The sequence below is a fragment of the Aristolochia californica genome, unplaced genomic scaffold (assembly GCF_029961685.1).
Source record: "Aristolochia californica isolate CCGP_79_NKW_82.1479 unplaced genomic scaffold, dmAriCali1.0.hap1 SCAF_4, whole genome shotgun sequence".
Taxonomy (NCBI): Eukaryota; Viridiplantae; Streptophyta; class Magnoliopsida; order Piperales; family Aristolochiaceae; genus Aristolochia; species Aristolochia californica.
The window spans coordinates 40,952,020-40,966,564 of NW_027182103.1; the positions used below are offsets into that span (position 1 = coordinate 40,952,020).

The 14,545-nt window shown below is 40.4% G+C and overlaps 2 protein-coding genes across 3 annotated transcripts in view; both read right to left on the reverse strand.

Moving 5' to 3' along the window:
- LOC137963619 (protein SEMI-ROLLED LEAF 2-like) overlaps positions 1 to 9,529 on the reverse strand; it is a 29,652-nt gene extending 20,123 nt beyond the window's left edge. Inside the window, exons 1-5 of the mRNA XM_068810757.1 lie at positions 9,205 to 9,529; positions 9,048 to 9,075; positions 8,540 to 8,700; positions 7,777 to 7,851; positions 1,063 to 1,178 (exon numbers count right to left, since the gene is read on the reverse strand). Coding sequence (XP_068666858.1) covers positions 1,063 to 1,178; positions 7,777 to 7,851; positions 8,540 to 8,674 — 326 coding nt within the window. The 5' untranslated portion in view covers positions 8,675 to 8,700; positions 9,048 to 9,075; positions 9,205 to 9,529. The remainder of the gene's footprint in view (positions 1 to 1,062; positions 1,179 to 7,776; positions 7,852 to 8,539; positions 8,701 to 9,047; positions 9,076 to 9,204) is intronic.
- A 3,258-nt stretch (positions 9,530 to 12,787) lies between these two features.
- LOC137963993 (uncharacterized) lies at positions 12,788 to 13,649 on the reverse strand. 2 transcript variants are annotated; one of them, XM_068811249.1, is made up of 2 exons: positions 13,239 to 13,649; positions 12,788 to 12,909 (listed from the first exon to the last, which is right to left on the reverse strand). In XM_068811249.1, exon 1 carries the CDS (start codon positions 13,647 to 13,649, stop codon positions 13,266 to 13,268), a length of 384 nt encoding a protein of 127 aa, XP_068667350.1. In that variant the 3' UTR covers positions 12,788 to 12,909; positions 13,239 to 13,265. The 2 variants fall into 2 exon arrangements, with proteins under 2 accessions (XP_068667350.1, XP_068667349.1); XM_068811248.1 differs by having other exon boundaries at positions 12,788 to 12,989.
- Positions 13,650 to 14,545: the final 896 nt, after the last annotated feature.

Sequence of the window (14,545 nt, forward strand, 5' to 3'; positions counted from 1 at the left end):
TATTCCCCAAAGTATGCAGAATATACCTTAACAACCTGCCCCAAATAGTCTTGAAGCACCTCCTGTGTGGCTCAGATTCCCTTTAGAACTCCCACAAAAATTTAGCTTTAACCCACCCTCAAGAGGTGGGTGTTGGGAATATAATCGGGCACTTCTAGAATTAAAAGGTAGCTACCTCATGCCAGTGGTACCTTAGGAAAACTAGTGAAATGCTGAAATGAATGTAATTTGCCCAAAATTGTAAGTATGAATCAAATGTTCTATGACAATCATGCCGGTATTCAAATGTCCTAGCATTTCTTTCCTCCCAAAAGCTAGACTATTACACCAAAAGTTTTTTTTTTTTTTCAATAGTGCTGAGTTATATTAAAAGGTTCAAAAGAGCAAAATTACGAGGGGGAACCGTCCCAATCAATGAGAGATTGCTGTTACACAAAAAGTTGTTAACCAAAATGTAACTCTCGTGAGTTTATACATGCATCTTATGCGATACATGACCTAAGTGCACTTTCAAGAAAATATCATAACATATTCCTCTTATAGATAGTCCATTCAAATATAGAGGCCTAGTTTAAGGATTTGAATATTTGATTATAAATATTTCCACTGAATTGTTCTGAGTCGTTTTAATTAGACTTATATGTCTAAGAAAGTCATCAAATATCCCATCTTTGTAAATGAAGTTAATACCACCACCTAACATACACATCAATAAGTGTTATAGACATTTGAACACAATTTTGTGGTTTTCTTTCAAAAGTGAACCATTAAACAATTTAGAAGATTTACAATTTTAAATTTGTTTGAGATATTAGAATTTTCTGACTGTATAAATATCATCATTGTTTTTAGGCTTTTCTCAGTTCACAAAGGAAAAAAAAGCAAATATTTTCAAGCTGATAAAAATATTAAAAGAAGAAGAAGAAGAAGAAGAAGAAGAAGAAGAAGAAAAAGAAAGAAAAAAGAATACCAAGATTTCAACATGTCTATTAATGAATTTTCAGCATGAAAATCAACCTGGAAAAGAACAGAAAAAAAGGTTTGAAATTTTGTAAAACTTACATCTGCTCCTTACATGTAGCTAACAGTTTCCTATATATGCAAACCACAATTTTGGCTTGGTGGAAGAGTTCATTTCGAAGATCCTTAAAAAATCTCTGCTCTAAACTTTTTGTTATCTGCGGAAAGTCCAAAAAAATATATAAGTAAATTAGTATAAAATGGCAAGAAAAATGATTCGGTGAGCATAGTTCGGAATATTATGATGGTATGGAGATGCCGGTGTCAGCATAAACAACTTTTGATTCATAAACATAATATTGACACCATCAAGGCAAGACTAGGCAAATCTACAACAAAGATAACAATCCAATTATTTTTAACCAGATTTATGTTGATTAATTGCTAAAAGTTTAGCAATCTATGATAAAATCATTTCTCAATTACTGATTCAAGACATCAAGGCAATGTTTAGCAAGTGCAAGATTAAGTGAGACATTCTAAATCCAGATTTATTACTAATTAGAAGGATTTATTACTAATTAGTATTATTAATTACTAATTAATTCCTTCATGTAACATTGAGGAGGAAAAAGCTCATAGTTCAGCATATAGGATAATATAGTGAAGTCGCATCTTATGTGCCAGCTCAAGACATCAATGTCTAAAAGCATGGGTTTTTCACTTGCTGAGTGCTGAATCACATTTTCCTTCTTTAGTATTGTTAGTGGAAATAATCTCAAATGGGTTACTATCAGAAACCAAAATCATGTGTTATTAGTTGGGAAAAACCCTCCTAACTTTGGCTTAAAAACAAAAAAATCCTTTCTCCTAACTAGCTAGACAGTTTTAGATAAGACTAGTAGGTTGTTTGTTTTATTGGGATTATTTTATGTCCTGTTTAATTTTTACCGTATTTAAGTTGTCAAGAAACGAAGATCTCAAGTGGCCTGCCCAAGCTCCTACTTCACTTCATCGCCGCAACAACAGCAACAAGGCGAGGATCTCCCGGCCTGGCATTCCATGCGACACTCTGAGGACCGACAAAGACGAAGACAAAGATGGCGCAGTTTGGACCACTGTTAGCAAACGAAAGCCTTGAGATAGACTTCCTTGTGACACTGTACCACCCATCATTGCCCCCTTCTGCTTCAGTTATGGCCCCAACACATTGTCAAACACCCGAGTGGCTCTTTGGGCTAATCCCTGTGTTCGGGTGACGGTGATGACTAGAGCGTGACATGCCTTCAGCAGCATGCACGTCCTTCATCACCCAATTCACGGAGGCCACTAGGTACAATCATGACTCCTCACTGAGGTCCAAGGAGGAGCTCTAGATTGGACCTTGGTGCTTCTACTTCCTTGTTGTTCACCAAAACAACGCCCTTGTCTGCCGCATTACCCATTATCGAGACCACACCACCATGGCCCATGTTACCATTCCGAAGGCCATGAACACCTCTTTCAACTGGTCCGCCAGCCATTTCGATCCCCCTGCATCTACTCCGCTTCAGCCTCAACCGACTGGCTTGCGCAGCCTTTGTCTCTTCGGACGTTTGCCTGCTGATGGTGAGATTATTTCAGACTAGTTGCTCCGAAAATTACACCCCAGTGAGTGAATGGTCACTTTTCGATCGCTTGGGGATCAATGGATGGCTGTCTGGCTCCCCTCCTCAGCCCTCATCTTTTCCGTCCAAGACTGGTCCCCATCCTCGCACCGGTGTTGTTTTGGTCAATGGCTTCTGATTGTTGGTCTTCTGCAGGAATTATGGAACGAGAATATCTTCCGGCTTATTACCAATCATTACGGCTCCCTTGTCCGGCTTGATGACTGTACAGCCAATCGCCGCTGGCTTGACTTCGCCTGACTATTCATTAAACCCAACAACATGCAGTCCAGAAAGTCCTTTCTGCATCTCGATGTCAACCAGTCCTTTTGGCTCTACAACATCTTTGGCGATCTCACCAATGACATTGTTGCTCTCACCGGAAGCTGGAGTAGTGATGATGCCCAACCAAGTCACGTGGATCGCCATAACTTGGCTAACCCGGTGAATCACCTGGTCTACCCGCAAGCTCCCCCCCTCCCCTAACACACTTCTGCCGCTCTGCCTGCAACTACCTCCCCTCCCCTTTTTTTCAAATTTGAATCCCGAACCACCCCTGCAAAACTTCCCATGCCGCCCTAAACCCCCTATCCCCTCATGAGACCTTGCTGACCACGCTTCAAAACCAGGCCCTCCCACTACCCTCGCCACTTGGTTCTTCCTTCTCCCACTTGGAGGCCCCCCAACAGAAAAAACCCGCCAACTCATCGAACCTTATCCCTCCGCTTAATTTTCGTCATTACCCCTCCAAACTACCTCTGCCCAGCACGACCCTTTTGCTCCTATTTAACCAGCACTATGTCTCCCCCTTATCCCAGCCAGAACCAAGACCCCCCCACCTTCCGCAACTGACCTCACCCACCCCACGGCCCAAGCCTTGCACTTATCCCCCTTCAAACCAAACCTCAATCGCCTTCCGCAACAGTCATCCCTCCTGTCAACAGCTGTAGCGCCCAGATGGACCCCCTCCCTCCAGCTGGCCGTTGTTGATGCAATGGACCATGTCATTGGCTCCTTTTCTATTGGGATTAAGCTGCGGGTCAAATGTACCGGATTTACTTGGGGCCTCACTGAAGTTTATGGGCCCACTCATTACCGAGAATGTCGTTCTTTTTGGGAAGATCTTTCTGATCTTCTCCCACATTGGCCCGTCTCTTGGCTTCTTGCAGGGGATTTCAATGCAACCAGATTCTGTAGTGATAAATCCCCCCTGCAACTAGAATATCTTCCACTATGCGCTGCTTTGCTAATTTTATTGGAAGCTTCGAATTGGAGGAGATTTGCGTCTATGGCAAGAATTGTACTTGGTCTAATGGGCAGAGGCCACCGGTCCTATGCAAGCTAGACCGTTTCTTTGCCACTAGTGATTGGCTGAAAATTCATAAGAATGTTTATGGGTCAATTCTGAATTGTGCGGGCTCTGATCATTGGTCCATCCAGATTGACCCCAAATATGACAAGTGGGGTCCAGCTCCCTTTCGGTTTGACAACTCATAGTTGTTGATGTTAAGCACCTAGCCAATACTACCCAAAAGACCGGCCTGTTAGGAGCGGAAGGCATAGGTACTTAACCCAGGAGCACAACATTACACCTGTCCTTAAGAGCCGACAACCACGGCGTCTTAACACATAGCGACGAGGGACCTAGCCTAACCGGGAAACCGTACATTCCGGGGCTCGTGATCACCCGCGTCCGTTGGGAATCGAACTCGGGACGTAGCACTAGCTCTTATACCAAATGTTAAGCACCTAGCCAATACTACCCAAAAGACCGGCATGGTAGGTAGTGGAAAGCCAAGTACTTAACCCAGGACCATAACAGATAAGCAATTTGCTGACCGGATTAACTCGTGGAGGACGACTATTGGGGGCTCTAACTATGATGGTTGGATCCTCCAGCGCAAGTTTAAGCAGCTCAAGGATAAACTCAAATCTTGGTCCTCGGAATGTCGCCTCTCTGCCATTGCCGATAAGTCCTCTCTCCAGTCTCAGATTGTTGACCTTGACCTTACTGAGGAGCAAAGGTGTCTTCTTATGCTGAATTCTCTCATCATATTTCTCTTCAAAATAATTTCAGTCTATTCTCCACATTGTGCAGGTGTAATGAAAGCAACGTTTAAGTGGTTGGTCAAGGGAGATGCCAACACAAAATTCTTTCATGCCATCACCTCGGCCCGTCAGAGGTCTAACCAGGTCACTTCTTTGTCCATTAACAATGAATTTACCTCGAATAGGGCCTCCATTACTAACGCCTTTCTCAGTTTTTTTCACATATTTATACAGAGAAGAATGCCACCACCACCCTCAGCTCCCTCATCTCCATTTCTCCTTGATCTCTCCTGCCTTCATTGAACTCCCCTTCTCGGACCTTGATATTGATGATGTCAGTATGGGCCTACCCTATGACAAAGCCTTGGGCCCCAATGGGTATAATGGCGAGTTCTACAAGCTCTATCGACCCACTTTGAAGACGAACATTCTCTCCATGGTTCGCAACTTCTATGATATGGGCATCACTTTCAAAAGTGTTAGAACTTCCCTTACTGTGTTATTGCCTAAGAAAGCCAATGTTGAGCATCCACATAACTTCAGACCGATAAGTATTGTCTGTATAGTACATACAAGATCATTGCCAGCATTAAGGCTCATCGTCTCAAGGTTATTCGCCCCACCATCATCCACAGAGGTCAGAATGCTTTTTATCCGCGATAGAGACATACTGGACTCCGCCATGGCTGCCCTCGAGATTATTGATCGCCTCTCCAAATTGGGTCTCCCCTGCTTTGTCCTCAAGCTCGACCTTGAGAAAGCCCTCGATCGTGTGAGTTGGTCTCTCCTTGATGATGTTTTACAACGCATGGGCTTTGGAGACATATGGAGGTTTTCGATTCAGAGTTGCATTTCATCGACCTCTTACTCATTGCTTCTCAACGGCACTGTTTGCGGCTACTTTCATGGCTCTCGTGAGATCCGGCAAGGAGACCCCCTCTCCCCGCTGCTCTTTAATCTTATCGCCGATTACTTATCCTCCATGTTCTACTAGGCCCGCAACCTCGGGTGGCTTGATGCTATCTCGGATCAGAGCAACTTTGATATTCTGCTGCTCCAGTTTGCAAACGATACTATTTGCTTCGGTTTTGGCATGCTTGATCAAATCCGCAATATCAAGGATCTTCTTGGACTCTTTGAGATCACTTCTGGTCAGAAGATCAACTGGAGGAAGACGACTATTATGGGACTCCATATTGATCCCCCCTTCTCCAGCCTCAATTTTTGATAGCAGGCGTAACCTCTCCCCCATTTGGAAAGCGATGTTCTATTCATTCCCGTTCCTCCGATCCGCTATCCACTTTTTTGTTGGTGACAGCTCCAGCCTCAATTTTTGGATTGACTGGTGGGCAGGTGATGGCCCCCTCGTTTCCTTCTTCCCCCCGCCTTTCTAGCTCACCACCTACCGTGACCTCTCTGTTGCCGATGCTTGGGGAAGTGGCTCTTGGGACTTTCATTTGAGACATGACCTCACTAATGAGGAGGCCGTTGCTATTTGCGACTTGATTGATGATCTTGGTGATGTTAAGATTCGGGCTCGCGTGGCTGACCAAATGAATTTGGCTCCCTTGTCACTTACCCAGCCGCTACTGCTTAGCGCCTCACCCCCCTCCCCCCCCCCCCCCCCCCTGGAGTGTCCACTAACAATCTCCTTCGATGGGACAACTCGTCCATGGATCCCCTTTGCCCTTTTTGTGGGATTGAGGAGGAAACTACTAGTCACATCCTCCTGCTTTGCTCTTTTGCCTAGCAGGTTTGGACCTCTCTCCTCAGCAATTTGGGCCTCCAAGCCTCCCACATGACCCGGGTACTTTGTGCCACCAACCCTCTGGGACTCGCCTGCCCAACTTGGGTAAGCTCCTCTTATCGGCCTATGTTGCCCACATCCCTTGGTGCCTCTGGAAGGAGAGGAACTCTCGGAGGTTTGATCGTGTCTCCCACACGACTACTGAAGTCTCTTGCACTGCCATGTGCCTCATCTCAGACTGAATCCACACCAGAAGGGAGTTTGAGTGTCTCTCTTGCGCCCCTCTATGCATCAACTAGAAAATGGTTGCTCAGATGTTCACTCCCTCTACACCCCTTGGGTGGCTTGGACTCCCCTTGCTAGTCACTTCAAAATCAACTTCAATGGCAGCGCTCTCGATAATCCTGGGATAGCGGGCTTTGGCGGTGTGATTTACAACCCTAGCGGCATTGCGCTTATTACTCCGGGCCTCTCGGCATTGCTAATTCAACTACTTTGGAGCTTTCTGGTCTTCTCCATGACCTTCGTATCTTCCATGATCATTTTAGCGGTCCGCTCATTATTGAAGGGGACTCCTGGGTGGTCATTGGATGGTGCTCCTCCTCCACATTCCCACCCTAGCATCATAGGCAACTATTCCTTGATATTATGAATTTATTTCCTCTTATCCCATGTTCCTGGTCCCATGTACTTAGATCAGCCAATTTTGCTACGGATTCCCGTGCTAAATTGGGTCTCTCCCTTCAATCTCTTGTCGTAAGGAGAGGCCTCCCTTGATGTACACTTTTCCTTCTTGAAATAAAATCATTGCAATTTCAAAAAAAAATGTCTTAAGCCCATTGTCTATTTGTTCAGGTGTAGATGTGAGGAGAAATGTTAATGGGAATAATCCCACATAGGTAATGTAAGTAATACTCCCTAAGTTCGCTGACACAAATCTAACTTTAATAGATTAGTCCTAAAGGGATTATTGGCCATAAAATTGACCTATTAAATATACTATGCTTGTTTCTAAATCAAAGGTCATGTGACTCAAACTAGAATTGCAGAAAGGAGACCTGAACAGAGATCTAACTCTCCTTTCCTCTTCCTAAAACAAACATTACTCATTCACTACCTGCCTGATTTTAAAGTGCTGTGGAAGAGCCAATAAAGTCATATAGGAACAGTTGAGCATCAGATAGAAAAAGAAACTGGTAGAAATCAAAAAAAAAAAATAAAGGAAATAAGTTTCTTATTTTAGTTGTTTGAGAAGAAATGGCTGTTAAAGCTGATTATCAACTGTCAGTGAACTAAACAATAAGGCAGATTGGTCTTTCTTCCAATTTAGGAATAACGGCAGAACTTTATGTTGTCCTTCATATCCAATAATACCTTAGGAATTCGCATTGCATTTTTTGAAGCATACTCGCAAAGCTTGCAAATCTTCCTATCATTTGGCTCTCCTTCCTACCAAAACATAAACAAGATAATTAAGCCCCTATCATGAAAATTGATTGCTAACTAAATCTTAAACAAAAATGAAACTAAAAACAGCAACATGTTCCGCAGAATGCATTCAACCATCAAAATGTTGTCTAGATGTTAAAGTCAGCTACAATTGGAATTTCACATAAATACATAAGTGCAATATGCATGATACTGGTAAATCCTAAAAAAGTCTAACAGTGGATTGCTTTGAAACTGAAGATTTTGATGAGCTCTCTGTACCATATTCACAAAGTAAAACTTGACCTTCAACAATAAGTTTTCAAGTTCCCTGATGATTGTGCAAAAATTATGCACTTGATTAACAGAGTTTGGATCAGCCCCATGTGACAGCAGGCAAGCAGAAGGCAGGAAACCTGTCGCCTAATATACAAAGTGGGCATTGTTTGCTCATACAATGTAGAAAATGGTTCTTAATCTAAATAATGATTTGACACAATACTTAACAAATAATGACATAAAAATGATTTGACACAATCTGTATAACAATTACTCAACAATATAGCTAAAATAGTCCAATGAGGTAACATTTATAACCAACTAGAATTTCCCTGCCAGACTCTGCTTCAAAGACCGGAAAAGTTCTTGGTCACATTCGACTAAAATAATGAGTTTTGTGTAAGTAACATACAGAAGGAAGTAAATTCACCTGGGATCTGGGAAACGTATCGGCAAGGAGCTTCTTGTACCTTTTGACAGGTTGCCTGGATCGAGCACGCATAGAAGGACAGAAGAAACAGAGGTTACCACAGACGGGTAATACCCGTCTTGACATAACCCCCATTTCAGCACTGAGTCAAAACCCCTACCCTGAAAATTTGGGGGAGGAAATCGTGTGGCTATTAGAAATAAACAAATTAGAATCACCAACGACGCGAGTAGGATCAAACGAAAAAGAAGATGCCCGGCAGAAGTTCTGTCTAGAGCTTCCACGCACTCAGTTCAACCGGTTTGAAAAAAAATTCAGGAAAGAAATGTATAGAGGCCAAAGACTATCTGAAATCAGAGAAAAGCTTAAAACTAATAGATATGAAGTACGTTTTGTGACTTAATTTTCCTGTTACACTGATCCGAATCAACCAGTAGAAAAGGAAACCAACCACAAGAACCAAAGTCCAGACTATCACAATAATTTAAGAAAAAAAAAAAATCCCAACCTCTGTTTTGTGAAGCACAGGAAAAATCCTTGAGCAATGAGAGGAAAACGAACAACGTTTCAGAATTAGGAGTCTTCACGAAATGCAAACTTCAAATATAATTCAATTGATCCAGTACGAATTTTCATATGTAATGGAGAATCCGGCAGAAACGTACCCGGGCTTATATTCTCCGGAGAGGAGCGGATGCATGAACGGAGCGTTTCTTATTTATTATCTACAATAACACAATAAATATATAGAAGCAACCTTTTTTCATTAAAGAAATTTAAGTCAAATAGGATCCATTCCACATTTCTGTCCAGTAGACGAGTTTCTCCAAGACTCTTGTGGTTAGAATGACAATAAAGTCCGTTCGGATCTAGCAAAATCCCAATCTTAGATCTGAGGGCGAAAACAAGGATGCATTTTTTCTGTTCTTTTTCATTCTCAGTTTTGCTTCCAGACAAGCTTCATGTGTTAATTTCATAGCGGTCGATCAACCAACCAACTAACCATCCTTTTATGAACCCATACAAGTATTTTTTTTCTTTTTCTTAATTTTGACTTCAAGCATGGATTAGATTAAGGGTTTTATTATTTTGTTTTTACCCAATTTAAGTATCGAAAAAAATATATAATTTGATATCGCCAAAAGCGCCAAGAATCTCCAATGTTGAAGCTCCAAAAACATGGGCATCGCCTGATCGACATAATTGCGGAACGCGGCAAAGAGAAGTGGACCCTTTTCGAGAGTAAATCAAGGAAGATTATTGTCTGTAATCACGCCGTAAAGACGGCTTTTAAGTCACCGTTTTCTCTACTAAATTCCTGCAAAAGAGAAACATTGGGGGGGTTGATTTCCCTCCTTTTTTCTCATCTTCTCCAACCGCATCATTTTCTTGCCTGCGCGTATCTGTGTTCTTGTCTTGGTCGTTCGTTTTCTGGTAAGCAGGTTGGGAAGAAGGCAGAACACGTATGAGGGGTCCATGGCTTAGAAAAAGATTTGATTATTATGCAGATGAAAAGCCTTTACGTAAAGCAGTAAGACTGGCACTTCTGGTTGGAACTTGGAAAGCCGACAGTGAAAGTAAAGGCAGCAGCTACGGCATTACAGTACCAGCGGATCATATCAAGATCAGCTTTTTGTATCTTATATACAGGTCAGGTCGTATCAATGTCAGGCTGACACCATTACGAGACTGCCTGTGGGAGTGGCTTCGAACCGAGCCGGTTCGCAAGCTGGCTCGGTTCGGTTCGGTATTGATTCAGTTCGATTCGTCATTGAGCTCAAGCCGAGCTTGACCAAAGCTAGGTTCGGTTCGTTGGCTCATGAACCGGCTCGAAATGAGTCTGATCGGTATGAATCGGTAAGGGGATCGCGAGCGAGCGGGGGAGCGGGAACGGGAGCGAGAGTGAGGGGTGGGGAAATTTTTCCTCCCCCCTCGTCACCGCCGACCCCTCCCATCGGTTGTTGTCGCCGCTTCTACCACCGTCGTAGCTGTTCACCAACGTCTATACCACTGTCGCAGCTGCTCGCCAGCCACCTCTGTGGCTGTCCGTTCGATTTCCTCCTCTCCTCGCCGTCACCTCTGTTTCTGTCGTCGCCGCTGACTCCATTGTGGTCATCATCCCCAACGATAGGTCTTCCCCGGCGCCGTAACCCCCTTCCCTCCGCGTCGTCGGCGGAAAACCAGAAAGGGGGAGAAAAAATCTCCCCCTTTCTCGCAAGAAGATGATCTCGCAAGTGCGATTTAGCACGTGCGAGATCATAAAATAAAAAATAAATAAAAAACTTTTTCCTTTGGAAAAATTAAAAATAAATTTTATAGAAATAATTTTCTATAAACTATTAGTGTCTCATGTTTTTTTAAACATTTTTCTAATTGAAATTTTTTATTAAATATCATATAATTTTTTAAGTAATATTTTTCGTACCAAGATGGGGTAGAAAACTGTATAGAAAATTTTTGAATAAGTATTTAACAGTTGATGCTGTAATACTTTTAGCATGAAGCAATTTTCATTGCAATTTTGTGTTTGATATTTTATTTAATTAAAAATTTATCGATAAGTATAATAATATATTAGATTGATTATTAATTTTTATTTATTTCCCTAGAAGAGACAATAAAAGGTCCATTTAACTTTCCTAAGAAAATTTTAAAATATTTCCTGTAATTTTCTAATAAGTCACTAATAGTAATAAGATTTTATTTAAAGGTTTTTTTGGGAATATGTATCCTAGGAAAAATATTTTTAGTTTTTCCTATAATATAAATTTTTATCTAGGGGCACTAAGGAGGCCATGATAAACTATGGCTATATTCAAAAATTATAAAACAAGCTAGACAACAATTGGAGTAAAAAATATTAATATTGGTGTATTTTAATCCATTATTGAAATTCAATCCTGAACCTCCCCTATCATTATATTTTTTAAAAATGTATGCATAATTTTATATATAATTTATTCAAAGCCACCCCTACGTGCGAGATCATAAACAAGGAAAAAAAAACTTTTTGTCCCTTCCTCATGACTCTTAAATGAATTGAAAAGATATTTTAGTAGAAATACGTTTTTAGAGACTATTAGTGGTTTTTTCAATAAATGTTGAAAAGACATTTTTAATAGAAATATAGGGACCATTAGTGCCTCAAATTTTTTCAAAATATTTTTCTAATTATAAATTTAAAAAAAAAATCATATAATTTTCCAAGTAAGATTTTCTTGCCAAGATTGGTTAGAAAACCATATAAAAAAATTTTGAATAAGTATTTGACAGTTGATGATATAATACTTTGAACATGAGGCAATTTTCATAGCAATTTTGTGTTTGACATTTATGTGATTAAAAATTTATCAATAAGTATAATAATATATCAGATTAATTATTAATTTTTATTTATTTCCTTAGAAAAGGCAATAAAAGGTCTATTTAACTTTCCTAAGAAAAATTTAAAATATTTCTTGTAATTTTCTAGTAAGTCTGTAATAGTAATAGGATTTTATTTAAAGGATTTATAGTTTTTATTTGGATGATTGTAAATTGATAATGATATTTTATTTTATTTTGTTGTGTTTGATTATTGTATGAAGTTTATTTATAATGTTATGCAGTGTATGGAGTGTTTAGATTATTTTATGGAGTATATAAACAATTTCATGAAGTGTTTATGAAATGTATAGACAATTTTATGGAGTGTTTATGCAGGTATTATGTATATTGATTATGCCCAATTTTAAGTAAAAGTTATGTCGAATTTTATACAAGTATTATATATATAGATTATGCTCAATTTTAAATAGAGGTTATGTCCAATCTTATACACATATTATATATATAAGTTATGCCCAATTTTATGTAAAATGTATGCATAATTTTATATACATTTTATTCGATATATATTTTTTAAAAAATTTTAAATATATGTTGAGACTCGAGCTCGGCTCTAACTCGTTGGACTCGAACTCGATAACAATTCTAGGCTCGAGATAAGGCTCGAGACGAGGCTTGGCTCCAAGCTCAGCTCAAAATATTTAAATCAAGCTCGACTCAAACATAAGCAGGTTCGGGCTCGGGTCTGCCACCCCTACTTACGATTACTGAATCACCTATTCCGCAGGTAAATCGGGTCGGGACGGGTGGTTCACCGCTGGCATCCCTGATCCCAAGGTGTTTCACTCAAGAAATCGGTCTCCCGTTGTTAATAATCGAAAAGTCAGAACCAGTAACTAGAGTTCAACCTCTTAAACACGGTCTCCATTAAAATGGTGTCAAGTTACAAACATGGCATACAGCTGAGACCCAGAAACAAATGACAAGTTTTAATGCCCACTGTGGTTGAACTTGCCTGTGATCTCGTTCCCACCCGAATTTATCTGCAGGTGTCAGGAGCATCTATGAGCCTTGTTTCCATGTAAGAAACGTTGTTGCTTGATTCGATTCCTCATACTTGAGCCTACTTAATGGTGTGAGGCGTATGAAAAACAAATTGGAGTCACTTTCACAGAAGCATTAAAAATTAAATTATGTTAACCAGTAAAGCTCGGAAGCGAGAGATTCATAGAGCAAGGATTTCCAATTTTCTTCTTATTTTTTTCTTTTTTCGCTAGAAAAATCTGTTGCTCTTTCATGCTTCAAACAAATCATAGATGGTTGAAGCATAAAATACAAGATTTAGTTAAACAATTCCAGATCAGGAAATTACCGGATCTTCCCCTATGCCTAAATTTCTTCAAATTTGCAATTTCTCGGCGCCGGAAACTCGAACACCGGATCTTTTGACGGAATCAAACAAAGAGATGACGCTCTTTCTTTGATGCATCGGCCTGGAGAGCTCCTCTTCGACATTGATTTCAACGTCGCAGAGTCCGATTTCCATGAGACGGAAACCTAGTTTTTCTCCAACTCTGGAAGCGGTTTTGCGATCCCAGAAATTACGAGACCGAGGGAATTGGTTGAGTCTCGCCCTGTACTGAGGTAGAAATTCCTGCTCCGAGGAACAAGCCATGGCCACGATCGCATCCGTGTTGGGATTTGTCACCTGCGCTGTGATTCTGCGGCAACTCACCAGCAGTCTCAGGAGATGCGAGGTAGTCGAAGGCGCACCCAAACTCATCGTTGCCTCGGCAGCCTCTCAGTGCAATTGCCTACATAGAGGATTCGAGGATTTGTTTGCAAAAAAACAATTTTTTTGAAAAAGTTTTATTTTTCTTTTTCTGTAAGCTTCTTCTTTTGTTAATATAACATAGTGAGTCTATGTTAACGTTAAACCATGATATAATACTTTATCACAATGTAAAATAGGACTTTATTTTGTAAGGAAAATAGTAATACCTGAAAATCCATACCGTACAACATAGTGAGTGACTAGGCCGGAGGTTAGTTGATATTGAAGCTGAAGTTAGACTTTAAGGCAATGATTTGATTTAACTTCAACTCTTCCTTAGGTGTTAGTGTAGACGAGTTCAAGTGCACTAAAAATCAGATTTAAGTATTAGTAACCCAAAATGAAAAATATGATGTAAACAAGAGAATGAGTAACTTTTTATAATATACTTAAATAAAATATATACCTAAACAGATAATTAACCAAGATAAACATAGTTACTACACTAATAAGTATTTTAATGTAATATTAAAATATATTAATATACTAAATACTATATTATATTAATTAATAATTACATGTGACTATAAAATAATATACTAATTAATGAAATACTATAGTATTAAATAGTATTAAATCAACAGCATCGTCTTCCTCACAGTGTCGATAATGGCAGGGAGACAATGACGGGCCAGCAGGCAACGATGACGGAGGTGGCACTCTGACGGTATGCCGAGAGGGAGAAGAGAGGGGGAGGCTGAGAGGCTCTGCAACAGAGTAGTGGCAAGCAACTGCAACGGAGGCTCGGTGATGGCGGCTAAGGGCGAAAGAGAGAAAAAAATCGGGGGAGAAGGGCGAGAGGGAGAAGAGAGTGACAAAGAGGAAAAAAAATTTCGTCGGGGGAT